General features: G+C 40.6%; 2 protein-coding genes across 18 annotated transcripts in view; both read left to right on the top strand.

Annotated features, from left to right (window-relative positions):
* The first annotated feature begins 469 nt into the window (after positions 1-469).
* On the top strand, positions 470-9,853 carry UBE2J2 (ubiquitin conjugating enzyme E2 J2). Its single transcript, XM_009646761.2, has 7 exons — positions 470-950; positions 1,469-1,599; positions 1,823-1,863; positions 2,710-2,812; positions 2,926-3,064; positions 3,573-3,653; positions 6,437-9,853. The coding sequence occupies exons 2-7, from the start codon at positions 1,469-1,471 to the stop codon at positions 6,719-6,721; spliced, it is 780 nt and encodes a 259-aa protein (XP_009645056.1). The 5' UTR covers positions 470-950; the 3' UTR covers positions 6,722-9,853.
* Positions 8,377-27,819, top strand: part of C1QTNF12 (C1q and TNF related 12) — a 29,521-nt gene continuing 10,078 nt past the window's right edge. For 3 of the 17 annotated variants that reach the window (XM_035902171.1, XM_035902166.1, XM_035902173.1), the window contains exons 1-10: positions 9,312-9,389; positions 10,864-11,081; positions 11,454-11,568; positions 12,340-12,492; positions 13,088-13,312; positions 13,915-14,231; positions 14,926-15,185; positions 24,830-24,949; positions 26,113-26,224; positions 26,493-26,722. In XM_035902171.1, the coding sequence (XP_035758064.1) occupies positions 15,015-15,185; positions 24,830-24,949; positions 26,113-26,224; positions 26,493-26,722 (633 nt within the window). In that variant the 5' untranslated portion in view covers positions 9,312-9,389; positions 10,864-11,081; positions 11,454-11,568; ... (2 more) ...; positions 13,915-14,231; positions 14,926-15,014. Of the gene's footprint in view, positions 8,459-9,000; positions 9,098-9,311; positions 9,390-10,863; positions 11,082-11,453; positions 11,569-12,339; positions 12,493-13,087; positions 13,313-13,914; positions 14,232-14,925; positions 15,186-24,829; positions 24,950-26,112; positions 26,225-26,492; positions 26,723-27,819 lie in introns of those variants that run through there. The other 14 variants (XM_009646760.2, XM_035902172.1, XM_035902167.1 and 11 more) reach the window with 13 other exon arrangements.

Below are 27,819 nucleotides of genomic sequence, written 5' to 3'. Positions count from 1 at the left end.
CTGAGGGCTGGGGAGCTGCTGGCTTGCTTGCTTGCTTGCTTGTGGTAAATCATATTGTCGTGATGGGAAACTGGGCTTGCCGTCGTAGCTGCTGTAAATGTTGCCGTTTATTCTCTGCCTTTAAGATGCAGAGGTTCTTTCGGATAAAGCTTTGCGGGGTCTTAAAATCCCAATAACTATATTTAGTGCTGTAAAGTATTTCAGTGCGGTTTTGCAGCCCATCGTGAGGGGCGCTATTGCAAGGCTTCAGAACAAGTAATTGTGTTAAAAAGATACGATTTAATCTATGTTTTAAAGTCAAAATTGACTTTTTTAGAGGAAAAAGCCTTGATTTTATGATTTCAAGACGTGAGACTTAAAACCATGTGTGACTTCCTTCAGAAAAAATATGTTTCAAACAATGATGTACAGTGATTCTGACAAAAGCCAGGTTAAACGTGCTTATTTTGAGTAGGACTTGAATATTTGACCACATAAAATTGTTGCTTGTAGTCTAAATACAATTCCTTTAATAAATTGCACTTGGCTTTCTACATGAAATAAAGGAATAGAAAGGGTTAGAGGCATTTAACGTACTCTTCCCATCAAATGCTGCTGTCGTACTGTAAGCGTTGTCTTAGGTCTTTATACAAGCTGTTTGTAAAATCTTTCCTTTTTGGTCTTGTTTGAATTTCCATGTATAAAGCTAACTAACTTGCTAAATTTTTGGGAGAAAGTGAGTTAAATAGCAGTTGTTAATTGTTATGTGTTCTGTAGGTGCATTGTAAGGGCTAATGCTTTCTTTGTCTTGTAAGCAGCATGGAATTTCCTTTCTTCACACTGACTTGTCTCATTTTGGATGAGGTCTTTGTTTATCTGGAAGAGAATAATCTCGCTCAGAAGTTCCCTTCCGTAAATTCAACTAACTATTAACCAGGCAGCAGATTTAACTTAAAATTCTTCACCTCAAAGTCAGTAATAAGGTTTTTGTGGCTTTTTGTTTGTTGTTTATTTCAAATAACTGGATGTGTAGAAACAGCAAATGAATTTAAATCATAGGCAAATTTACATAATAGATATTCAAACTGAATAGGGAAATGAATTACTTAAAAAGACTAAGCCCTTTAAAACTGTCATAATGATGTGTGTTCAGCCTAAACACAGGACTGGTTATTAAGAGTTCATGTGGGTTCTATAGTGCAGCATATTTTCATGATAGCAATTCACTGTCGTATTTAAACAGCAGAGTTCTGGAAGGAGTATTTTCCCATTTTGGCAATATACCGAGTCTCTTGGGAGTGTGTTAGTTGGTTAAGATCTTGCACGGTGCTTGCCACTTAAAAGTTACAGTAATTTAATTTATATTTTTAAAAATACTCTGTAATGTAGATTTTGCAAAAATCTGGAGCTGTGTTCAGTGAAGCATAGTAGCTCTGTGTCTCTTAAGATTGTATTGAGATTGTGTTTGTGTATATTTTTTAAAAACTAGATGAGCAACAACAGTAATAAGAGAGCACCAACGACAGCAACACAGAGACTTAAACAAGACTACCTTCGAATTAAGAAAGATCCAGTGCCTTATATCTGTGCAGAGCCCCTCCCATCCAATATCCTTGAATGGTAAGAATTAGAATGAACTGTTCACACACTTGTGGAGACAGCAAGATTTTCCAGGTCATCAGGTCTGACTCCTTCACTCCTACAGGTTGTATGGGAATCTTGGTTTTGGGAGGTGGAGTGTGAAACTTTTGCTGAAGTGATACTGATCTTCGTTTTTGTAGAGAAATTGATGTCTGATTGTGTGATGGCTTTCACACTGTTTAAATTTCCTTCTTTGTCTTAGGCACTATGTGGTACGGGGACCTGAAATGACTCCCTATGAAGGTAAAAGTTAGCATGTAGCAAAAATGTGCATGTACTTTATGTTGTGGTTGGCATGCCTGAGTAATTGCATGCCTGTTTGGGCAAAATATAACTCCTGTAAATAGCTCTAAAAACTGTTAGTGCAGTTTCAAAGCTGTCTGTGTCTTCTGTGATAGCTTGTTGAAAAGAGACAGTAGTACTGCTGTCTACTAGTAATTTTTCTGTTATCAAGGTTTCTAACAAAACCACATGTAGGTTAAACTGAAGACAGGTAACTTTTTATTAAGTAATTGCTAAAGGTCTTGGAGCAGATAACTCACTTTAGATAGTATGTGACAGTCAAAGATAATTTCAGAAAATCCCATTTTGTTACCACCTAAACGTTCTCAGTGAACTGAGACATACATTCTCTTTATGAATTTCTCTGGAGAAAGCAAGGAACACAAAAGCCTTATTAATTTGTTGTAGTCACATATTCCACAATGTCTTCTGGAGCCTCTCACAAAATGCGTTTTTGAAATTGAATTCTTCATAGGACTGTATTTGCCATTATCGGTGTTTCTGGAAAACTAACCCATTTGTATTGTATTAAATACACTTTGGCTGGTTTTCCTTAAATATATTATGGACTTGACAATGGAAAGTACTGTTTGTAATATGCATGTGAGAGAATTGCCTCCAAAGTAAATCTGCTGCAGGTGTGGATCATTATTCCCGTGTTCTAGAGGCACAAGATGATGACCTTGATCTCTTTAGTGTGAGGGGGAGAAGGAGACAAGTAAAGGGTTTTATTTGGCCCATTTTGAGTAGCAGCTTAGGACTTCATCTTCATGCAAAATAAGTAATTCATCTCTTTATGTAATGCAGGTGGCTATTATCATGGGAAACTAATATTCCCCAGAGAATTTCCTTTTAAACCTCCTAGTATTTATATGATTACACCTAATGGAAGGTTTAAGTGTAATACAAGGTAAGGATTTTCTTCTAACACTTAAGCAATTAACACCATTTTAGCAATATGTATAATGTGTAATAGTTTTAATGGCAAAAATAAAACACACTGCCTGTCTTATCTTTTTGAAGGTTGTGTCTTTCAATCACTGATTTCCACCCGGATACGTGGAATCCGGCTTGGTCAGTCTCGACGATCTTGACGGGCCTTCTTAGTTTTATGGTGGAAAAGGGCCCCACACTGGGCAGCATAGAGACATCGGAGTTCACAGTAAGCTCCAGACTGCATGATGTACCTTTTGTCAGCTTAGGGAATGTTGAATGTGACCTCAAATTAAAACAACAGTGGCAGCTGGCAGTTTGGTATCTCAGAAATTAATATGTTGTTGCCTACTACAGATGACGGGCAGATGAATCAAGTCAATTTTATGTCGTGTGGGGATGGGGAGAAGATTTCTAAGGGAACTTAAAATCCCTTTTAGTAAAGCCTATGGTTAGGACGCTCTTTCTCCTTCCTTCCTTCCTCTTGAAGTGTCTGCCAAGCAGGCACACTAGTACAGAACACTAATCCTGTAAGATGAAGAAAAGAAAACATAACTTATGTCTAGAAATGTCTGTTGTAGTGAACAAGTGTCACATACGCAGCTGTAAATGGTAGAAACTAGTTGGCTAATTGGCTAATGGTTTGCACCATTCTTGTGGGAAATAATCAGATGTTGAATTAAAGGATATTGACTTCATTTATGTGTAACTACTGATAATTTTTGTTTCCTCCACAGAAAAGACAGCTTGCTGCACAAAGCTTAGCATTTAATTTAAAAGATAAAGTCTTCTGTGAGCTCTTTCCTGAAGTGGTGGAGGTAAGGGAATTAATCTGTGCAATAAGTCGGTTTTCTATAATTTTCAGCTGCTCTGTGTAGATCTGTGAACTGATTATTTAGGACTTTTCCCAGACAGTAGCTACTTTTGTCAGTCTTGAAAGCCTTTTAAAGGCGCTTCTGCTATGTGTAAGAATTAAAAACTTGAATCTTGAAATGGAATTGTTTTTCTGCTGCACAAAGATCCATTGTATAGAGAATCAAATATGTGCATTTAGGATCGGTATTGTAGCCTTGAGTGCGCTGCACATGCAGCAGATGTGGTTGCGGTCCCAATATTTTAGAATTGTATACTGTGTTTTCTTGAGTTTGGGTAGGACTGGTCTTCGTATATCTGGACTTGGTCCATCAATATCCTAGATTTTTTTCTTAATTCTCCGTTAAGATCAGAGACTATTATAGTCTTCCTGCTTAACTTCTGAGAATGGGTGGTATCTTTTTAAGGTGTGTATCTTCCTTGCACAACACTAACCTTGTAGGTATGTTGATGCAGAGTTGATATTGTCATGTATAGGTAATAGCTGAAGGATATAAAAAATTGCTGTGCGTAAGGTTCTGAAAATAGTTACCCTTGAGCCAGACAGCAGTTTTATAGGTGGTAAAGGTTTAAGAAAGAAAGGAAAAAGATAAAAAGTATCTCACGTCGTTCAGACCCCTGGGATTCTTTAGCCAATATCCACGGATGGTACTTGGTTCTAAAAGGTCTCACCTGTTAGGAATGAAGGATGCTCCTTTCTTCACTCCTGTCTCAAGATGGTTCCTTCTCTGTAACTGCTTAGTGAAGGAATTCAGTTGTTTCAGCCTGCTGTTGAGATTTTGAGAGTTAATTTTCTGCATGCGATATGAATGGAAACAGTTTTCTGTTACTGACTCTGTTTCATGACTCAGGAGTTAAATATTATAATGCTGATGCTCACTGTAATTTGGAATTCTAGGCGTAAAACTTATTCTGCCAGGCAAACTGTTTTGGGGTATAAAAATTTCACCAAGTTGTAAGTCTGAATTATTGCACAAAGAATACGTACCATAGAAGAGTGGGGAAAAAAATATAGAAGAGCTGTTTTCCAGCTGTTTTCTTAAGCATGAGAGGTGTGGTTTTGTTAGCGATAACCTGAGGTCATAAACATAGGATCCCAGCTAGTGAAGTAAATATCGTCCATAGACAGAAATGGCCTTTCTGGTCAGAGTGGTGAGTGCTAACGGAACTTCAAGTTTGATTCATCTGTTGTTGTTCTCAAAGATCTTCCTGCTTAACTTCTGAGAATGGGTGGTATCTTTTTAAGGTGTGTATCTTCCTTGCACAACACTAACCTTGTAGGTATGTTGATGCAGAGTTGATATTGTCATGTATAGGTAATAGCTGAAGGATATAAAAAATTGCTGTGCGTAAGGTTCTGAAAATAGTTACCCTTGAGCCAGACAGCAGTTTTATAGGTGGTAAAGGTTTAAGAAAGAAAGGAAAAAGATAAAAAGTATCTCACGTCGTTCAGACCCCTGGGATTCTTTAGCCAATATCCACGGATGGTACTTGGTTCTAAAAGGTCTCACCTGTTAGGAATGAAGGATGCTCCTTTCTTCACTCCTGTCTCAAGATGGTTCCTTCTCTGTAACTGCTTAGTGAAGGAATTCAGTTGTTTCAGCCTGCTGTTGAGATTTTGAGAGTTAATTTTCTGCATGCCATATGAATGGAAACAGTTTTCTGTTACTGACTCTGTTTCATGACTCAGGAGTTAAATATTATAATGCTGATGCTCACTGTAATTTGGAATTCTAGGCGTAAAACTTATTCTGCCAGGCAAACTGTTTTGGGGTATAAAAATTTCACCAAGTTGTAAGTCTGAATTATTGCACAAAGAATACGTACCATAGAAGAGTGGGGAAAAAATATAGAAGAGCTGTTTTCCAGCTGTTTTCTTAAGCATGAGAGGTGTGGTTTTGTTAGCGATAACCTGAGGTCATAAACATAGGATCCCAGCTAGTGAAGTAAATATCGTCCATAGACAGAAATGGCCTTTCTGGTCAGAGTGGTGAGTGCTAACGGAACTTCAAGTTTGATTCATCTGTTGTTGTTCTCAAAGATATTTACAAAGCTCTTGTTTAAAAAGCATTCTCCCTCTTTGTCTCCTTTTGGGACAGCCTTCAGGGAAAAGGAATGTTTTATCTCCCATTTCCTTTCTTCCTCACACAGATATAGAACTGAACTGAAGGCTTTAGTTATGTTTTCTTATCAGTTACAAGAATGCCAGAGAATTGGAAATACTTTCTGCAATGCTGTTTTGCCAGTACCTAAATCGTCGGGAGACTCTGAAGACAATAATAGATAACGGCTGTTGTGTTCCAAGTACAGGCAGATTTGTAACATGTAGTACTTATGGTCCTAATCCTTCTAAGCTTCTATGATCGCTTTCTTCATTTTTTTTCATGTTTTGTGTTCAAAACAAGCTGGATATGCAAGACTTAACGCAAGAATTTCTCAATTCTGAAGAAAGGCTTCTCAGAAAATGTGCATGTGAACTAAAAATAAACTTGCCCAAATGATTGTTAGTGTCAACTACTGAAGTAGGTCACTTTGGAAGAAGTTGGGGAGACTGTACAAATGTATGTAGTGCAGTTACTTTAGTTTAAAAGACCTATGATGTAAAGGAGTGTACCATATCCTTTTCCTAAAGATATGTAAGAACTTGGACTCTGAAATCTCTTTAAAACACCCAATAGCTTCACCACTTTTACTTCCAGTTACTCAGTTTTCTTTTTTCTTTCTCCAGGAGATTAAACAAAAACAGAAAGCACAAGAAGAGCTCAATAACAGACCTCCATCCCTCCCTTTACCAGATGTTGTCCCTGATGGGGAAGCGCACTACGGTCAGAATGGAATACCCCTTCTTAATGGGCACGTACCCTTGGCACCTGCCAATCATCCAGGTCTCCAACAGGCCAATCGTAACCATGGACTTTTAGGCGGAGCTTTGGCGAACTTGTTTGTTATAGTTGGTTTTGCAGCCTTTGCCTACACAGTCAAGTATGTACTGAGAAGCATAGCGCAAGAATGAGAATGACAAAATAAAACCAAGACCAAATTAGAGGTAGTTGCAGAATGAGTGGACCCTTTGGGCATCTGACTCTGACACTGGGATAAATATTTGTTTTACCATGTTGCAAGGTAAAACATTGGTTGGCTCATGGGTTATGTTTGAGAAATGGAGTAGTTTCGCTTAGTCAGAAAACTAAAAGAAGTTCTGCTCGCGGATCCTCTTGTCCTTGCTACTATCTAGTAGTGGCTCACAAGTCAAAGCATTATTGATGAGACACTAACATTTCTAGTGCTTTGATTTTTATAGCAGTTCTCCATCTGTTATTTGAAATTTGAAAATCTTAAGCAAATAAGGCTTTTTACTGCATTGAACAATTTTTAAAATTTCACAATTTATGCATATCGTATTTTATTTTCATTAGGGAAGAGCCTGTACAGGTGTTGAAATGATTCAAGTAGTGATTTCAGGTGGACTTGGTAAGGGTTTGGTTAATGTGAACATTGATGCTACAGAAGATTGCTGGTTTCTTTTTTAAAATAGAATGAACATCATTGCATATCTAGTCAGTAGTGATTAGATGAGTGGGAAAATAACACTGTGTGTGTTAAATGTGTTGTCTAAATTGTCCCAATGTAATTGAAGGTTTTATTTGGGCTACAAGAAGTGCAGTTGTCAGCCTTTAGGAAGAATTAGCAAGAAGAAGCATTTGGATCAGTCTTTAGTGGGGATACCCATATCCAGTATTGTTTTGGATTTGTTCACTTAACAGATTTCCATTTTGGGAGATGTTATATTTGAAAGCTGTAATACTTAATTTTGATCACAAGGTGCCACTGTTGGAAAAAATAATAAAACTGCACACACCAATGGAGAGTTGATTGTGTATTCAGAAAATCTTCTCTGGATTTCTTGGGCTTTGGTAAGTGAGCTAACCCTAGCCCTTGTGAAGGTAGGAGGACAAATGAGTCTGAGTCACAAACCAGCTTCTTCAGAGTCAACTGAATTAATCTGAAGTGTCACTAGCTGAAGTAAACCCTTAAAATTAGTTCCACTTGCTTACTTGAAGATTTGCATAAACTTAAAAAAACCACCACCACCACCAAAGGCCAAAACCCAAGCCCTTCTAATTCATCTGAGACTGTAGAAGCTTTTTGCTTTTAGGTGTAAGTTCATCACTGTTCCCCTTTGGATGACGGATGAGTGAAATAGCGATGTATGTTCATGGGATTACAGAACTATGGATAAACACTACAGCTCCTAGGGTACTTCAAAAGTCTGAAATTACTTTTTTAACTGAGTTTGCTTGGTTTCCCCCCACCCCTGCTTAATTTTATCCAAATGCTTTGTTTCATCAGAGGCAAACTTACTGTGCCTTCCATAAGTGGCAGTGATGCCTAGTCATCTGGGGAAGAACGCACTCACTGTTGATGGTAAACAAATTGTCAAAGGTGATAAGGTAAAAAGCTCTGCATCTAACTGCGTAGTCTTACTTTAAGTATTGTGAAGAGCCCAAATAAATATTACCTCATGTATCTAAGGATTTTTTTGAAACTCTTTTATGTTCCCTTTCAGATTTGTTCTCTCTCTGTGCTTCTCCTTGGTATCTTGAATTGTAAGCAAAAACGTACTGTTAATCCATGAGCCATGCAGCTTAGAGCATCAATAAATGTGACCAATTCTCTGCAATAGGTAGGAATTATCAAAACTAGCAGAACAGCTCTATACTAAAGAAATCTTGAAGCAGTTCTTGCTGAGGTAAGGAAGGGAAGGAGGACATGGGTGCGTGGGGATGGAATTTGTAAAAGGCTGGATTTTAAAATGTATTTATAAATACTTGATTTTTTTTTTTTTTATTTTGTGACTTTACCAAATCTTATAACTATTTTTTAATTTACCTCTTGTATGTGCTTGATCAGCTCTTCTAAAAGAGAAGCACTGGTTGTATCTGTCTAGAAAGAACGATGTTCCGTCAGTCTGGGGGTGTGCTAGAAAGGAAGGGGGAGTGTCATGTCTTTCCTGCAGTGACAGGATTTTTCAAGATGACTTTTCTCAAAGCATATGGACCTGTAGCTGAGGCTGTTCTGCCTCATAGAACTTAGTGTCATTCAAAGATGTTTGTGTTCTCACAACGCCTTTTATTACCATTGACATTGCCTACAGACAGAAGCTTTTAATTGGTTATCTTATGTTTATCTTCTTACCTTATGGAAGTTATTTTGTCTACATAAATGAAAGCAAAGGCAAGGAGACCAACTTGGGGCATGGTGTGTTTGAACCTTTTGTGAAATGTACCTAACCATGGTAAAAGAACTAGTAAAATCCGGAGATGTTGAATAAAAGGCATTTTATTACGTGGCAAGAAGTTGGCCTTAAGCTACACCCAAGTATTACAAGGTGGGTCTCTTGTTTTTAGTAGGGGCCTCAATTGGAAACAAAAAAACCTTTGGTTAAACCCTGGACATGCTGCATTTTTTCTGAGGATTGGTTGTATTTAAAAAACAAAACTTCCAATTGCAGTTCCTTTTCAGTATCCTGGGTTCGGAGAAAGACACGACAGTCATTTCAGGTGCCGTTTGTTGAAAGCTAGGAGCAGTAGCTGACTGAACCCTTGCATCTGTGGCTTACAAGGTTTTGATACATCTCTCTGCTCCTTGCCTTTGGTAACAGAAGATTTCTTCCCTTTTGTGTAGGTTTTCCTGTTTTGTGTTTTTTAAAAGCGTTTATGCAGTATCTGATCTTTTTGTTATCAAAGTCATTAGATGGAGTAAGCCATTCTTTGCCATGCAAAAATATTATCATGCCCTGAAGCAGTGCATTACTTAACGTAATAAAACTAAAAGCTGTCCCTTAGTATATCATATTGGAACAAATGTCTGGCCCTTCACTTTCATGCTGCGATCTCATAGATTTCTGTAAGATTGTTCTACACAAGTGGTAGGGAATTTCTGCAGCTTGAATCAGAAGATATCTCAGTGGTCGCCTTTAAAGAACTCCTGATTTTTAAAGTCCTGGATTTGTGTGTAGCCGTAACTTTTCTCCCCCTAAGATGTCAAGGTCATGGAAGTTACCTTACTTCAAGCATGTGCTGAGGAGTAGAAGTGACTGCATTGTAAAGTTGTTTGTTCATAATAAACATTCATGATAAAATTTGTACTTTCTGTGGGACTGTTTTTGGGAAAGGAGTCACTGGGAAGAAATCTTACTGTATATATATGGGCCAGGAAACAAGAACTGTAGCACACTTGCATCTTTCCCACCTCCAGGTTTATTCGCCCCCTCAAGTTAGTTTGGTCACTTACATCTGTAGTAGAACACCTCCAGGAAGACCTAGAGGTAGTAAATTCTTTTAGATCTTTTGTTTGATGATGCAGTTCCTTTGCAGAGGGGTATTTGTCCTATAATGATGTAAACATCACAGCTGCCACTGTAGTGCAGTACCTGTTTTCAGCACCTGCTCTGAGACACGTAAAGAACCACTTTAAGGGGCTGTTCTGCTGTTCTTGCCAACAGTGATGGGGTCTCTCAAGAAAAAAGTAGATGGGAACCTTGCTGCTAACTTAGCAGTTGCTGTTTGAGTACAGTTTGGCTTCATTCTGCTGCTGTTCCCTTGACACCGGGATAGCTAGTTCTGTGATACCTGGCCAGCGTCAGCTCTGTGCAGTAGTAAATGTTACTGAGAGGCTGTCTTCGCTTTTGACTTCTAGAATTTGATTATGGGCTGGCATTCCAGTTGTGTGTGTGGATCGAAAAGATAGTTGTTTCTAACAGCAATTTCTTCATAGCTTTATGGAAGTGAGGTTTTTTTGCTTGACTGACATCTGCCAGGGCTGAGCTGTGTCCTAATTTGCTCTATAAAATGGTGCATTTTCCTTAATAACGCTGGTATTTCTGCCTTTTATTCAGATCAGTTCTTGTGCCTGGAGTTCTTTTGCACTCCATTGTTTAGACTTTAGTGCTTTTCATTTTGCCAGTTGCCCTGCTTCAGGTTTTTTTTAGTGCTTGTGTTAGCAAGGAGCTAGTCAGGTGAGGGTAGCTGTGTTGCTGCATTTTGAATCCATGTAGTCATACAGGATTCTTGCTGTGAGGACAGGCATTGCTCTGCCCCTACCCCTCACAAATTCTGTAAGGAAAAAAAAAACCCTCCTATTGTGTTTGCACAGGTACTGGGATTTGAAATGGAACATGGGTGTTGATAGCATGGGAAACTCTCCCATACACAGAAGGCCAAAGAAATGAGATGATGCTTGCCCATCTCTTGGATTCTCCAATTTGCCTTAAATGTGTAAGCAGTCAGCAAGTGACAAGCTGCTGTTTCTTCAGAAGAGCAAGCTGATCACTTGTAATTAGAATTATGACCTTAAGCCCTGTGCTTCAAAAGGTAATTTTTGAATGTGTCTGAACAATTTCTGCTAATAATTTCTTGCTATTGGTGGCTTATATTGCAACCCAGTCACAGGAAGACAACTAGTATACAAGTTGATACCTTTTTTTTTGCTGCCCAGCAAAGGTCTTGCTTCTAAAGCAGAAAAATCATGTTTTCAGTGGAAAAATTGCTTACACACAGAAGTGAGGCTATTGAGCATGAACACTCTCGTGTTATTGAAAAGACTTTTCTGGGCAATGCATGAGGATGATTTATTGGGGTTTACCAAGAACCTTTTATTAGCGGTAAAAGCTTTGCCCCAATGATGTTATTTCACGCTTTGATGCCTGCAAGCGAAGCGAGCAAATGTTTCTCTGTTTTGCCCAGCTTTCGGTGTTTCCGTGGGTGTGCCGCGAGATGGCGCAGCGATCCTGCCTGGGTCCTGAGCCGGCGGCTGTGGGGTGGATGCGGGGAAGAGCCGAATGGAGAGGCCCTCCGAAAGGTGGGGTGCGGGCAGCCCCGGGGGGGTGGCCATGAGCTCTTGGTCTGCCTTCCCAAAGCTGTTCTTTTTTGTCTGCTGGTGCGTTTAGGTTTGTTCGAACAGCTTTTGTCTGTTAGCCCAATCAACTGCTTGAGTTTGTGTCGGGTTAATGTCGGGAAATTTTAGCTTTAAACCTAAGGGATCTATGATAGGAGCACTCTAAAGCTTAGCTGGTCTGAAGCAGGGGTGGGTGTGCGTGTCAGTGAACCCGTCACCTTCTGTATTGGCTTAAAAAAAATCACTCCCTCTGCACCAGGGCTTAGGAGTTGCTCGATACACCTACAATGGGCAACTCTGGGGAAAATCCTAGCTTTTGATCTTTTTCCCTTTGGGTATTATTCTTAGCATGGTTAGGTGAGGTCTATCTTGAGTAAAAGGCAAATTGTGTAAGTAGAGACTGAAAGAAGTTTCTTGCATGACTATTCTAGCTTTACGCACACTTCTTACAGTGTCTGCAAATACTGTGTTTGGGTTCTTGCACACAATTTTGAAATGTAAATGTGGCTTCTTGTATCATCTTCCCTACTGCAAAACTTCCCTCATGCAGAATTGGTATCGCTACATTCTTAACTATTCCTGTTATTGCTGAAACGGTGCTGAGCTCAGAGGAGCTCTTTGTCTCTTCAGTCACTTTGAGATCCTTGGTTTGTACTATTAAGTGCAATGTTTGCCTTTTCCTTTTTTTTTTTTTTTTTTGCCAGTGGAGTTTGAATGTTGTTTGTGCATTGGCAGGACTCAGGTGCTTTGGAACCGCTGCAGCTAGGATGAGGGAACAGCAGCAGCCAGGCGTGCAGTTTTCTACAGATAACACAAAAGCTGAATTGAAGGTTGGAGGAGAGGTAACAACTGAGCTGACACTTGTTCCAGCCCAACACAGAGAAAAGGGTACAGTCGGGAGTTAGCTATGCTCAGTTTGTCCTACTGGACCATCATTAACTTCGCCTCGTGGTTGCAAACATAGTTAGGATTCATTTCCCCCCAATCTGAGGAGGATACAGTCTTGGGATTTGGCTCTTGGGATGGGAAAGGAGATGTTGCAGGCAGACAGATGCAGCCTGCACCAGCAGACCAAAAAAGCGATTGCCCCATTCCAGCCTTGGATATCATTTCTTGCCATGGTGTGCGGATCTGTCAAGCTGTTTAGCTGCAATATGACAGATTGTCCTATTAATGTGTCATCAAGTGCACTTTTACAAATTCATGGCTTGTCTACAACTAACCTGAAAAAAGAGGCTTAAGTATGAGAAGGCGCCAAAGAAAGTTAAATATTATTAACAAATAAAGTCTGCCACGTAGTTTTGATGGAATGTGAGCTAGTTGGGGGAGGGGTGACACGCTGTTAACTATTTAGCTTCTGTGCAGCTTCCCTTCTTACTCTCACTTTCTTCTCTTTCCCAAACTCCATTTCTTTCAAAAGATGCTTTGGAGAAAAAAAAAATAACAAACCAACCTGTACTCTACTTCTTGATTTTGTGCTCAGGTTGTTCATGCCTCAGTTTCCGTGAGCTACAGATAGTAGAGCTGTTGCTCCTGATCCACCCTGGCTGCCTTTAAAGTCTGGTGAAGAACAGTGCTGGGATTACTGCTTGGATTACAGAAGGCATGCTAAAGGAATTGCTAGAAGACAGTAAATCTGTTGCTTGCTTCATAAGGGACTTCAAATTATGTGATCTTCAACCTTTTCTCATTCTTGGACTTTCTCATGGTACAATCTCAGATAAATTTTTGCATCGCTCTCTGTATTTGTAGAAAGAGTATTTTTTTCTAGGTGGTGGGGGACTGACTAAGATTTGCAGACTGCCCAAGTACTTCAAGATCTCCCTTGTGAAATGCTTGTAGGAGATGTGTAACCTTTGGTTTGCTGTTATTTTTAATAAACAGCCCACCCTCCTGTAAAGAAGTCAGAAAGCCCCCACTGAGCCAGCCTCTAATGAGAGCTAGGGGAAAATGTTGCGCGGAACACAGCTAACTAGAGTACAGAGCAAGAGTTCTGGTGTATCAATGTGTGGTGCGATGCTGAGTGCATATTCCAAGCCACATATTTTTAGCTCTACCACACGCTCATGTACAGTTTTACAAACTTCCCAGAAAAATGGTGATTTCTCTGAGATAATGAAGGGGAGGTACAGAGTAGGGCTGAGGGGAGGGAGCAGGGAACGGGCATTGATTTAAATCTGCCTGGCACACGGGCCAGCTCCACTTATCAGTGAGTCTAATAGGAATGTGAAGAGAATAGGCTTGACAGCTCATTAGAATGTGATCCCTCCTACTTTTTCTTTTTTTTTTTTTTTCCTCTCTTTCTTGAAGTTGATGGAAACTCATTCAGGAAAGAAGTACTTATTTGCTGAGGTAAAGCAAAAGCTGAGGAGGGTTTTGCCAGTGTGCAGCTGAGGAAAGGAACAGTGAGAAAAATCTGACGTGATCTACACTCAAAGGTACCTGAAACCTTGCCTAGTGTGAGGGAAACGAGGATGAAAAAGACACGAGATTCTACATCCTGACAGCTGCTTGCGGCATCGGGATTTACTGCTCATCGTCTCATTAAAGAAAAGTGAAGATAAACCCAGCTAAAGAGGGAGAGAAGCTAGACTTGGGAAAACTTTATCTGCTCCTAATGGACCTAGGTACATCCTCAGATTCTTTGCTTCTCCCTGTTTTAACTTCTATGATATGAGAAATTTATTTTCTCCTTAGAAGGCTGAGCACTTGGTTGAGCTGTGATGCTTTCAGCCTCTTCAGAAGAGCAGTGGCTATAGCAACTTTGGGTTACAGTTCCCCAGCATCTCGAAAGGAAAGGATGAGGACTTGTCACTGAGGAAAGGGAAGTATCATTCAAGAGAGAATGGATGGGAACATATTCAAGCCTGCTTTGAACTGAACGCAATGCTTCAAATGACAGAAAGTGAAATCTCCTGTTGAAGAGGAACAACCGAACAACCCCCTTAATGAGTTTGTGTTGTCAGCTCTGGCCCGAGCAACTGTTGCCCTGAGCAATTTCACTTCTCTAGGTAACGGCATTTCAGGGGGGTTTGGTGGTGGGGGGGGGGGGGGGGGGGGCAGGCGACACTTCAAGGTGGGTGGCAGGACTTGCCAGGGCCTCTTGTATTTATGTAAGCTTCGAGAGGCTGAATGGACTTACCTCTTCCTTCGAGTGAATCCAGATTTTCAAACAAGTTTATCTATACCATTTCCATGTGTCCTGCTTGAACAGAGATCTCTCCAGCAACCAGCGCATCCGTGCATGCTGCTTATTTGACATTGCATAACCCAGAGGATCATCTTTAATAGTTCTAACCTTTTTACTTTTTATTTTTTTAGAGAGAAGTCTGTGTCTATTCCTGTTATTGGTGGTGAAGGTTTTTGTGCTTGGAGAGTGCCCTTCCTGACTTGGCCCCTCCCTTTTCAAAATGAAGGGGTGCACCTGGGTATTTGTGGCAACTTTACTTTGTCAGCAGTTTTGCCTCTTCAGAGTTACGGCAGCAAAGAGAGAGAGAAAGATGAAGAAAGAACCGAATCAGTATACAGAGCCTTTCAATGCCACCCTCTCAAACAGTGAAGAGCTGCACGGGCATCCCAAGGTAGGTGTTTATGTGTTGTCAGTGCTTAGCAGAACTTATTTCTGGCAGTACTGTGATGCTGGTTCCTTTTTCCAGTGATTGAGGCAACCTTGCCAAATTCTGTTTAATTTTAAAGAGAAATGTTCTCTCTTTTGCCTTTGCATGATTGATTTTGTAGCTTACTGAAACAAACACTGGAATACTGCAATTTATTATTATAATTTATTTTAGAATATGCATGACTGAAGTTCCAGTCCCATAGTAGCTGATTAAATTTAAAGACATTTTGGAGTCTAGTGTATGAACGCTATCCTGTTCAGAAACAACTGATTAAAAAAAGGCTATGGCAATAAAATAGTGATACTGGAATATTAATGTGTCTTTTGCAGGCAAACCCTTTACTCTCTGGAACGTTATTTCAAAACTGTCTTGGGCAACAGTATAAACACCTGAGCTTTCTGTGCACTGCACCTTCTACCAGAGAGGCTGCGGTGATTGAAAATTATCGATGAGAAAAATTTTGGTGTAGTCAAATGATCTGTTTATGGTGATTAGTGTAGGAAAGGATTCAGGATGGTGGTGATTGTGCATAAGTGGTCAGTGTAAGACTGTGTCTGTGATACCTCAGTGGCTGTAGCTGATGACTTGCTAGGCTTAGTGAGTGAATTTTGCAGGGTGCATTCTTCCAGTTACATGTTTGGGAGAATCACCCCAGGCTGAAAGCTGCAAAAAAATTTCTGGTCAATTGATCATAACCCCCAGAATCCTTTAAGATGAAAACTTGTGTAGAATGCTTGGGAGTAGGAGAGGGGGTTAGGGAATTAAAAGCAGGTCCTAGTGTTAGGAGCAGGATGAAATGGAAGGGAGACTGCAACACTGAGAAAGGAGGGAGTCTCCCCTATCTTGCTCACACAAAAATGTCCCTTGTTTCAAATGGAGGTGACCTCTAAAACACGACTTTGATCACAAGCATTAGGGATGGCAGTCACTATAGCAATAGAGGAACAAACCTGTCAAAAATTGGGGCATGGCAGAGGGGGCAAGTTAGAACAATTGGGCTGACATTCTAAATATCCTATTCAATGCTATTGTGAGAGTAATTGGTTAAGGTTGGGCAAGTCTGGGAAACAGTCCCCTATATAAAAAAGCTGGCTGCTGCACTTAAAATTATCATTAGGGGACTGTAGGCAGCGTTTCTTCAGCTAATATTTTGTTGTGTATTGCAAGGCTCTGTCAGGACAGGTTGTATGCATGCTAAATTCTTGAGGTGCTTATAATCAATCACTTTCTTCTACTTTCTCTAGAACTGCTTCATTCTGCTTTTGCAAAAGGGGCCAGATACGTATCAAGTGCAACCAAATTTCAGTCTATTCTGGAATTAATTTGGCTTGATGTGAAATGTATCGGACTGCAAGCAGAATATATTCTGATTGCGAAAGCAAGCAGAAACTGGTCCTGGTTAATTCTGATATAGTCATACATACGTTATTGCTAGAAGAAACACTACTCATGTGGAGGCTAGTGGGCATTCATTAAAACAGACATTGTTTGGAAGCTGCAGTTTGTGTGTTGAAATACTTTGCTTTAAAATATCCATGGCAAAGGTTTGGCTGCAGTAAGAGCTGGCGAGTTCAGTGAAGGCAGGTTCTGTTTAATAAGGATAGGGCGAAACCAAATCTTTGATGTGAACACTTATGAGCTCTGCTTGATATCCACTCCCAAATTTTGCAGTGTGATTTTCTCCTTCGAATCTGTATGAGGTTGAGGTCCAGGCTCTAGTTAAGTATTGCTTCTAAATGTCATGGCTGACTGTATTGTGTTTTATAATTATATAGCACCTGCCCAAGCTAAGGGATTATTTTACACATCCTATAAATGCAGTGCTTAAGAATTGCCACCATTTCTGTGGTAAATGACAGTTGCCATTTACAGCAAAGCATCACAATTTCTTCTTAATGGAAGAAATAAAGTAATAGGAAGCTATGCTTACCTAACCTGTCAAGCTAAAGGAAGGTTGAACACAGTTCTCTATGGAAGACTGATCTCTTTGAGCCTTGAAGGTACATCTGTGAGCAGGTTTGTGAGCAGGCATCATGAAAGGATGCCCTGCACAGGAACGTGAAACAACGCTTCATTTCTCTGCAGCACATAACAGAAGAGATGGAATTTTTTTTTGTCCTTGTGGAGTAAAAGTTGAGGCTGTGTTTACCTTGGAAGACTCTGTGGCCAGCTGGTAGGTTTATCAAAGCAGAAGGAGCAGGGAATGAAATATTAGCTGAGAGCAGTGATTTTTATTCATACTGTTGAAAAGGTAGATGTGTTTTCCTTCTAATTAAGCAAAACAATTGGGGACAAATTTCTCTTGGGAATTCTTTTCAAATAGGAGTGGAGAAAGCTCCCCTTTAACATGCACTTTGCATGAGTCGTGGTGAAACCTTTACCGAAAACAGGGAAGTGGAAGTTTCAAATCTCCTGATAAACCTGGTATTTCCAAGGAGATAGCGTGTTGGGTTTTTTCTGTTTTTTTAAACATTTTTCTCTAGTCTTATCTTTGCTGAGTTGCTGTCAATGTGATGTGCTTGCCAAGCACATGAGAGTTTTCTTCTCTGGCACAGATGGGCCAAGAGAGAGAGCAGAACATGACTGATGGATACAGAGGTTGTAATCTACCGGACCTTCTTACTTTGACTGTGTGTGGCTGAGTACCTGCAGCTGCCACTTGCCAGGCTTGCCTTCCTTTTCCAGGCATTGATCTTGTAGCAGTAGCAGATTGTCCAGTGGTTATATAGGGTTGATGCTGATCAGGAGTTACCATTTGATACCTGAGTAGAGGGAGTAAAGATTGAGTCAGACTCCTAGTGCCCAAGGACAAGAGGCAGCGGGTACACGTTGAAATACAGAAAATTTCACTTAAATAAGAATGTAAGAAAAAAACATAAGGAAAAAAACTTCTTTGCTGTGAGGATGGTCAAACACTGGGAAAGGCTGGACACAGAGGCTGTGGCGTCTCCACCCTTGGAGACAGTCAAAACCCAACTGCACATAGTCCAGAGTAACCTCCTGGAGTTCACCTGTGTAGAGCAGGGCATGTTGAACTAGATAATCTGTGGATGTCCCTTCCAACTTCAGCTGTTCTGTGAGCTGCTTTTAGGGATAGTTCAGCTGAGCAACTCAAAGGCAACATCCTAACCTGGAGAAAATTATTGACTTGGCATCCCAGTGAACTTTCAGATATGATTTGAGGTCAACAGGATTTTACTTTCAGTGGAATTTCTGCAAGAAATAGTGTAATGTTTTTAATTTAGTTACCCACTACAGAGGGGCGTCCTTTCAAGACGTCCTTGAAATTTGATTTCCTTTGTGATCTTCTGTTTCTGTCAAATATCTAGGGCTAGGTCTACCTGGTTTATTACTTAAATCTCTCTGAATTATTTCTTTGGGGCTTTTTTGCTTCCAGTTGAAGACAGCACTGGTTCAATGGCATTACACAGATTGCATTCCTCTTCTGTAAAGAGATTTCAGTCTTAGCCTGAAGTATGAGATTGCATGTGTAATTGAGAAAAGTATTTTGGGGCTTGACAAGTGTTAAAGCCATGGCAGAGACTGGACTGTGACCTATCTGTAGCAGAAGATGTTTTGTATCTATCGTCATTGTCAATCTTGCTCTGGCATATTATGAACAAGAAGGGCTATAGCAAATAACATGCTTCCTAGCAATTCCTTGTGGCCCATGTAAAATAATGTTGGATTCCTACATCTGATGCAGCATATCAAATAATTCAGTGCTTGGTCTCATTTCTCAGAGCTGTTTGTAAGATTTTTAAAGCTCATTAGTATGTAGTCCGACCTCTGATGTGGTTTCGTGTGCTAGGTACGTTGTGCTGTACCTGTTCTGTTGGTGCTGTTCAGTTCCTTACCTTTTTGTGGTGTCCCTAAAGATCGGCTGGTGCTGATTAACATCACAGTACCGCTAACCCAACCACAAAAACAATGTCATTTCCTCACCCCGAGTAGCTCTTGCTCACACGAATTGTCCTGTTAGATTCACTAAATTCATCATGGGTGTGACCACCGAAGGCAGTTTGTGTTTAAGTGCAGGGAGAAGCTTTTTGAGATAGCCATTTAGAGGAGGGAAGAATAATTTTTTGGTCACAAAACAGTGGGAATTTAGGTAGGAATTCCATTTTGGATTTGGCTAAGATAGCAAACCTAACACTTCTGCTCTTAGGGAGAATTCTTGAGAGATCTGTAAAAACCACAAGTGGTCAGGACCTTGGTTTTACATCTCATTAATAACCAAGAGTGTGTATAACCATAAGTTATTAGCAGCTGACATAGGATTTTTCATGCTAAACACTTTTTAACCTGTTCCAAGTAAAATACACTACTGAAATAAAGAATTTTCTCCTAATTCCATAATGAAGCTGACAATACTCTTGCTGGTGTAAATCAGGTGTAACAACATAGACATTTGTGGCTTAAGATAATCAAAATGCTTAGATCCATTTTGTGTCTGGCAACTGCTTAACTATTAAGGAAAGGATTCTTAAATATAATTCCATCACAGATGCTCAAAAGCATAGAAAACTTTGAGCAAAGCTTGCAGGGCAGTAACTTCAGGCATAAAGACTGTGGACTGGAATGGTTGGGTATATGTTCCTGGACATGCATCTCTGACTAATTGCAGGTGGAAAGGATGCCGTCCTCTCACAAAATTGCAATCTTTTCATGCTTTCTTTCCATCCTGTCCCACTCTGAGAAATGCTTAGGTATGCCTGAGAACACTTTGAGATGCTTTTAGCTGTACAGACTTGCTTACAGGTAGTGTTGACTTTTTTTCTTTTATTCATCCAGACTCTCAAACTACTTTTGTCCGTTTCACTTTGGTTTTTAGCAGAGATGCAGACTGAATCCCAGAATCCTTGAATTTCAGGAAAGTTCAGATAGAGTTCAGAAATTTCTCAGGATCCAAACTCTGCTACTTGACTGTAGATTGCTGCTAGTAGTTTCTTCCATGCTGGCTGAATCTTGGCCAGAGACTGCATGTGTCTCTGGGCATTGCGTGCTGTTCTGGGAGTTAAGGCCAGAAAGAACCACAGGTTCTGCTTGTTTGCAGGAGTCAAAATTACAGCTCAACTTGCCTTTTATTGTGAGGGAAGTTGGGGAGAGTGTGGGCTAATTTCTCATCAGTGTCATAAACTGGTTCTGAAGTGATAGGTGCCATTGTATTTGGATTCCAAAGGAACGTTAAAAGACCTGATTGAAAGTTCATTAAAAATTGCTGGCAAGGCTCCTGTTGATTTTGGAGGTACTGTTTCAAGTGTCAAGGGGTAAGCCTGATTTCACTGTTGTTAACATGAGGATTCCTCCTGACTCCTGTAGGTTAGCTTTGCTCTGTAAGCAGCACCCCAGCAGGGACAAGTCCCCTTTGCTGGGATTCCAAGGCTGTTCTCAATCCTAACTGATACCTGAGTTGGCTGCAAGGTCCCTCTGGCTGCTGGAGGCTGCTGCTGCCAAGAAAAATAGAGGCTTGCATGCTTATTGCTGGGATTGCTCATGCATGCCATAGTAATTAAATAATAATACCACAATGATGGAACATTCATTTTAACTGTCAATCATCCTTGTGCTAGAGAAATTGGGGAGTGCCATGACTGGCTTGTAGAGGGATTTGTAATTTAAGCAAGCCACTGAAGAGGTATGGGGGTTTTTTTATTATTTTTTTTTAAACTTTGGGAGTTTTTCATTTATTTTTCTGGGATGTGCCATCTGGATTTCTTTTTTCTTCCTGACAAGATGTCTGCTCTAGCCTGTTTCTTCACAGCTGGAGCTCCAGAAAGGCTGAGGACATCTGTTTGTCTTCACAGTTAATGGTCAGAGTCTGCCCGTGATTGCTGGCTTCTGCTTCTAGCTGGCCTGTTTCCTCATTTTTTGCAGTGGAGGGGAGTTTATGCCTGTCTTGCAGCCTGGTGGAAACCAGGAATATTTGAATAGTCTCTTCCACATCTGCAGCAAATGCTGCATCCTAAGACTCTGGTCTTGTGTTCACTGTGTTCTGGAGACTGCACTTTGGCGTTCCTGCCACGTGAGCCGTCCCTCTTTGAAGGATGAACTGATTTTTATTTTCCTTTTCTCTGCAACCCAGCTGTTCTTTTGCTGGCTTTTGTTACAGCACTGAGGGAATGCTCGATCCTGCCTGAGTTGGGTGCTTCTATTAATAAGTTGCTTCCTGTGTTGTGAACTGCACTGCAGCTTTACCACAGACCTGTCAGTCCCAGTCACTGGGACAAAAAGACATTTGCTTCCTTTGGGCAAAGCACAGGTAGGCTTTTACCTGCTTTACATTTATGAGCTTTGTAAGCTTAAATGCTCATAGCCACAGTCCTCTGCAGTTGTGACCTCGCGCGTGGTGATGCTTCACCCATCTGTTTTCAGATTAAGTGGGATGGGAAAGAACTAGCTTCTCCCATCAGAAACCATTAAATCTCCACGAAACTCTATAAATATATTTATATTTCCTCTTTGTTGTAGAAACAAGCTGTGCCTCATGTGCTCTTCTGAGGACTTTTGCAAACTTTATGAACGTTTGCCTCTGCACTTGTTGTTTACATGATACGATAGATGCAGTGGTTTGCACCGAAGGACCTTCTCGGCCTGTCTTCGACTTCTTATGCTTCGCAAAAACCTGCAGTCAAGCAATCTGTGGGAAGGTGATAATGTTTTAGTGAGGTGACTAATCTCACAGTACCTGGGATTTCCTATGGTGCTCCATTTACATTAATTTCCAATGGAATTTTGGAAAGCTATTAAGTCCTGGGTGTGGTAACTAAAAAGGGCAAATAATAATTCAGCTAAAACAACCTACTAGAACCCCTTGACTAAACATGCACTTTCAATATGGTTATAAACATAAAAAGCCTGTTAAAGACTGATTTGGATACAGAAATAATGAACTGGATTGTTATGAATAGTTTGCCTTGCTCTTGTTTGCAATAACACACTAAATTTTAGCATCGGGGGAGTGTGCATAACCATAACTCTGGCTCTGATTAATTACAGTAGAATGAATGAACTGTATGGCAAAACGTCTCAGAATGTCCTTGCTTTGGGTTAGAGCACAGACACCAGCTACTCTGCAGCCATCTATCTGGACGGGAGGATAAGTGGACTGCCTGAATAGAGCAATTCAGTAGGAGTAGATCTTTCAGTGGGTTGTGTCTGAGCAGTAAATCACCTAAGATTGTTTGCTGAATTGAGAAGATAAAGTTGGCTTCACAGAGTTTGAGATGTATGTTTAACAAATATCCTTGCTCAGCTCTCAACACATCTGATTTCTGTGGAGCTGCTCGTATTCTGCCCGTTGTAAATCACTTGTTGACCCAAGCTGTTTGAAATAAATAGTTATGATCACATCAGCTCAGAAATGTATGGACAAGTGCCTTGTACTACACCCATGTGTCTGGATGCATGCCGGAGAGCGAGCTTTCCAGGCTCTGCATCAGCTTAGAAGCACTGACATTCCTTACAACCTCAAGCTGGAACTCCAGCAGACTTCTAAGATTTAATTTTGAAACAATTTATGCTGCATGGATTTTTCATAGCGGATCACACAGACTGGTCTTTTCCCCTCAAAATGGGCTTGCCCTGATATTTGTAGTGAAAATTTGCAATCTTCTGTCCAATTCCTCTTAGACAGTGATATGTATTGCAGTTAGTGGGACCTCAGCTCTAGTTGCATCCTGAAGGTGAATTGTTTTCTACATGCTTCTGCAGACTATTTGTTGAAAGGAAATCTATGCTTATAAGTGGTACTAGAAATATTATTAAAACTCAGTGTGGTTCTCTGAGAAGTGGTGAGTGCTTTAGGGAGCCACGTCAGACAGGTAATGAGCAAACGTAGATGTGTTTGCTAACTTGGCTGCATTGGAAGCGCCTTGCAAGGTCACTGTGACTGTTCAGGCCACTGAGGATAGAGCTATAGTGTCTGAGCTGTGGCAGAACTGTCTTAGAGCTGTCAGACTAGTAGGAGCTTAATCCCCCGGGGCAAACACTTCTAGATCTGAAAAGTGCACTGTTGGCTGACTTTGCTTCTGTGCTTTTTCCACGCCCATCTTGTTTTCTTCCTCCTGAATGGTGATAGATCAATATTGATTTACCTAAACTCGAAATGGTCTAGGAATCGTTTCAAATGTCATTCAACCCACTATGGCCTTGTACTGCTTTCCTGCTGGAATTCTTGATCTGTACCTGTTCTGTCTCACCAGGAGAAGAAAAAACAGGTTTCTTGAATGAATTCCAAAAATTTACAATAGGAATAGGGTGGGGGGTTGTGGTTTTTTTGTTTTGTTTTAAATATTTTAAGTGTTCATTGCAGTTTTTCCTCTCTGGCTTTTTCATTAATGGCTCTCAATACTTAAGCGTGGTTCATGAAACTTTGGGAGGGCTTGTGCTTTTATCCTCACTGTGATGGACATTTGGGAGGCCGATGTGTCAACAGATTGGAACCTCCGTAGTCAACAGTGAATTGCTCTTGTCAAGAGCTTGGCAGGGTGTTGGTAACAAAGGATTTCTCGTGCCTTTTTTTAATTTGAAGTTAGAAGTTATTCCCAGACTAGGATTAAAACAACAGTGTGGCTATTTGATTGCTTACTTCTGGTTGCCTCTGGGAGGTGAGTAATGGGAACCAGGGAGTCCAATAGGAAGTGGACCCAAATTTGTAAAGACAGATCCTCTCTTCTGTCCAGACTTTGTTTAGAAGGATCCAGAACTAGGCACTGTAATGTCAAAGCTTCTCTTGATAATTTCTCTATGGCTATGATAGACTTACAGAACACAGGAATGGAGAAGGTAGTTACATTTGCCAATTGACATCTTTTCAGTGATCAGTCATAGACTTTGTTTTTCATTGTGATTTTTTTTTTTTTTTTTCCCCCCTGTGTGCACATTTGTCACTCTACAGCCTGTGATTTGAAAATTATGGAGCATTTCAAGGTTTTCTGTACATTTTAATCTCCCTGTATGGCTTGATGGATCCCACTGATAAATGTCAGATGCCAGTGGTGAACAATCTCTGGCATCTGGGCAGGTTTTCTGTGGCACGTATTAGGACTGTCAGAGGGCTGAGAGTCTCAGCAGCTTGAGAAAGGTCTCTGAGGTACACAGGCTCCCAGCTCTTGGTTCTTACTGATTTCTTAAGCAAAGGGAGCTGGGAGGCCCTGCAGGTGGTAGCACATTTAGTTATGAGAAGGCATTTTGATGTTTTAGGGGCAGCATCTTCTGGTTTTTGGGACATTTCTGCTGGCAGACTTAGCTTGTAACTTATAAATAAAAAAATTCCCATTCTAATGGGACTCTTTGAAAGGCTGGTGTCTTTCATAGACTGTGTCAGAACTCAGATTGAGGTACTGTCCTGCATTTGCCATGCTCCTGTAAATGAAGACAAAAAGTGGCAATGTACTGGATCATCCAAACTGAATTGCTTGTTACAGAAGTGTAAAATCCAATTTTCTTCCACCTTCAATGTCCTCCCAAATGCAGTACTTTTGGATCAAGGGTGTGGTTTAGGCAGCAGACAACAGCCTGGTCTGGAAACTTTGCATTCTCTGAATCCATGTAGTAGCCAAAGAGTTACAGTGATCTCAATCTTTGTTCTTGTTTCTCTTTAGATCCTAGAATCTCCAGATCCTCGAATCACAGATCCACGGCGGACCTGGATCTCCTTTGTTCACCGCCCAGATGATGGCAATACCTCTAAAAGGAGATGCAAAGGGAAAGACAAGAAATTAGTAGGTTATTGCTAGATTGCCATCAGCTAATAAATGTGCACCGTGGCTTCCCTTCCTACTGCTGATATGCAAGGTGTTTTGTATGCTCCAGCTTTTGCCTTCCCACCCCAGAAAGTGCTGCATTTTCATTTGGTTGTGTTTAATTTCTCAAAGTATTTTGGAGAAGTTTGAGGCAGTAAGCACTATATGCTTTGTAAGATAAGGTATGTGAATTCCACTGTCAACATTCATTTTTGTTTAAACCAGCTGTTTCTTGGACTGAGCCTTTTTTTTTTTGTTTCTGCTCAGTAGAAATAAAATTAACGTTTTTTTCTTCCACTAGATAAAGTCCAGGTATCTCAAAGGATATATTAATCAAGATGTGGACAAGTCATTTATTTCAAATTAATGAGTTATTGATCATCTGCTGAGTGATGCTTGATCATGTATGCACTTTTTAATCTGCTGCTTAGACAGTCTTGAATGCTTTTAATGATTTTCTTTTATTTCTCAGTGAGCTAATAGGCAGGAGTGCTTCCATGCAGGTTTACTGCAGTTGGGTTGAGGAAACGGGAACTCCCTGGGAACAATATACATCAAAGTAGCATTGATAACACCGCTGTGTGTTCGTACTACTAGTTTAAAGCTCTAATGTATGTGTGGATAACTTTTACAGGTGTTTGAATAAACTGTTTCATTTTTTTCTGAGCGCTTTACGGTCACACCAGACATTCATGCAAGTGATCGTTATGTCTAAGCAATATATATTAATAGTGTAAACAGTGGCTAGGTGGCTATTCTAATCATCAAATAGGCAGAATGAGAAGTTTAGAAGCTCGTATGTTACTTTGGCGATACGAGAAGATACAGAAGTGGCAAACTTAGTATTGTGCCTGTTGTGCTTCACACAGTATGTATATACTTGAAGAACCAGTTAGTGTTTACCTGAGCAAAGCTTATCCTCCCACATAAAGGTGTGAGTAGATTCCAAGTGCTGGAATTCACAGCTGGATGGGGAGTCGGTTTAAGATTTACTGCATCAGGCCTGTAGTTGAACTGCTAGTGGAGGGGACTCCTCATGTGGCTGAGCCCTGTAGAGCTGGCTCATGGCTGAGACAATTTTTGGTCTGTCAGTGCAATTGCCTGGTCCTAATTCACATGTTTTTCTTTGGTTACTTCCATAGCGTGGCCTAGTTGGGCCCCCAGGACCTCCTGGCCCCCAGGGACCTCCAGGAGCACCTGGTGCTGAAGTCACCCGGGAAGTCCTTCTGCAGGAGTTTAAGGAGATATTAAAAGGTAAAGACTGTAAGAGCTTTGTGCTTTTGTGATCTGCTTCTTTTGGTAAGCACCATGGCAGATAAAGAACTGGCTTTGCAAACATTTACCTTAAAGCGTTCCCCTATCTGGCAATCAAAAACTTGAAAAAAAAAAAAATGTTTCCCCAGTGCTGCTTAGTTTGAGTTGATGAGTTGAGTGCAGAAGTCTAATTGCATAACTAATGGCTTCATAGACCAGCCTCTTAAACTAAGCCTTTATTTTCCTATACTTTTTCTTTTCTCCTCAGAAGCCGTTGAGCGTCGAGCATCCCTGGCTATTTCAGCCCATCCTAGCCAGCTGCCTCCACTCCTGCTCTCCTTGGAGGAAGTTTCACCCCACAGACGTGTAGAGGAGGCATTCCATTGCAAGCTAAAAGGACAAGTCATTGTAGATAAGAAGACTCTGGTAGAACTTCAGAACTTCCAGTCGGTGAGAAGGGATTACAGACTGAACCTGTGCAACTCCACAACAGCCATTGTGTGTAGATCAGCTGTAGTTCCCCTAGTCTGCAAAGCTGCTAGGTGGCTCTGTAGATAAAGATGTTTCCTGAAAGGGCAGACTAATCCCAGAAGCTTGTCTCAGGCATAGATGCTCTGAATATAGCACTACCTTTTTTGTGATTGACAGAAGTAGGGTCTCACATGGTGATTTCAGCACTGAAGTTCAACTGCAGTATGACGGACGTTTAGCTTTGAATCCTCTCCTTCCTGACAAACCCAAGAGGCAGACTTTCCTCCTCTCTTGCAGCCCAGCTGAATCTCATTACAGTTCTTACTGAAGTTCTAACAGGTCTGTGCAAGAGAGGGCTGTCTCACAGGTCCAAACAACAGTCAGACTTTTTATTTCAGTTAATGATGGAGAAAGACTTACCCATGTTTGGCATTAGTCTGAAGGATCTGTTCTTTTTTTCAGTGCACACCCTGTTTAATTCCAGAGTAACGTTCAGATGTAGAAAAATGTCAGAGGCAGACAGGAGCCATTGGTTATAGGTTTGTGAGCCCAGATGAGAGCCATCATTTTGTTAGATGGGCCAGTCATGATGCTCAAATTCTTGACATAATGTTTTATGGAAGACTAATAAATGTTACCTATATAATTTCATTATAGTCATGTTATAATGGTAAACACACCACTGTGTCAACAGTCTGATGCTGTAGGTCATTATTAGCATGGTTACGAGCAAGCTGTTGAATTTGATATTAAAGCTTCTACTGACCACTTCTGAACCAGTTGCAAATAGGATCTGAATTTGAGGTATAAATGTTAGGCAAAGTAATAGCTAAAAACAAATAGTTACTTTCTAACTCAGGAGACTTTTTTAGACTTTGGAGTCACAAGGACTGTGTAACAGCAGAAGGCCTTCAGATACATGGTTGCTTTTGTGATGTGACAAGAAGAGTTTGAAGAGTATGAACAGGGAATATGACTTTCCATCAGCAGGGTTTGCTAACACTGTCCATACAGTAAGGTGCTGAGCTTTCTTCCCAGCTGCACTGAGTCCCATTTCTAAAGAATCCTGTCCAGCAAATCCTTTCCTATGGGGTAGTTTTGCTGCCAGGACTTCTCACAGCTGC

This window comes from Egretta garzetta, unplaced genomic scaffold, assembly GCF_000687185.1.
Source record: "Egretta garzetta isolate BGI_Z169 unplaced genomic scaffold, ASM68718v1 scaffold29, whole genome shotgun sequence".
Lineage (NCBI taxonomy): Eukaryota > Metazoa > Chordata > Aves > Pelecaniformes > Ardeidae > Egretta > Egretta garzetta.
The sequence above is the reverse complement of the archived record's forward strand: the minus strand, read 5'-3'. Positions and strand labels throughout refer to the sequence as shown.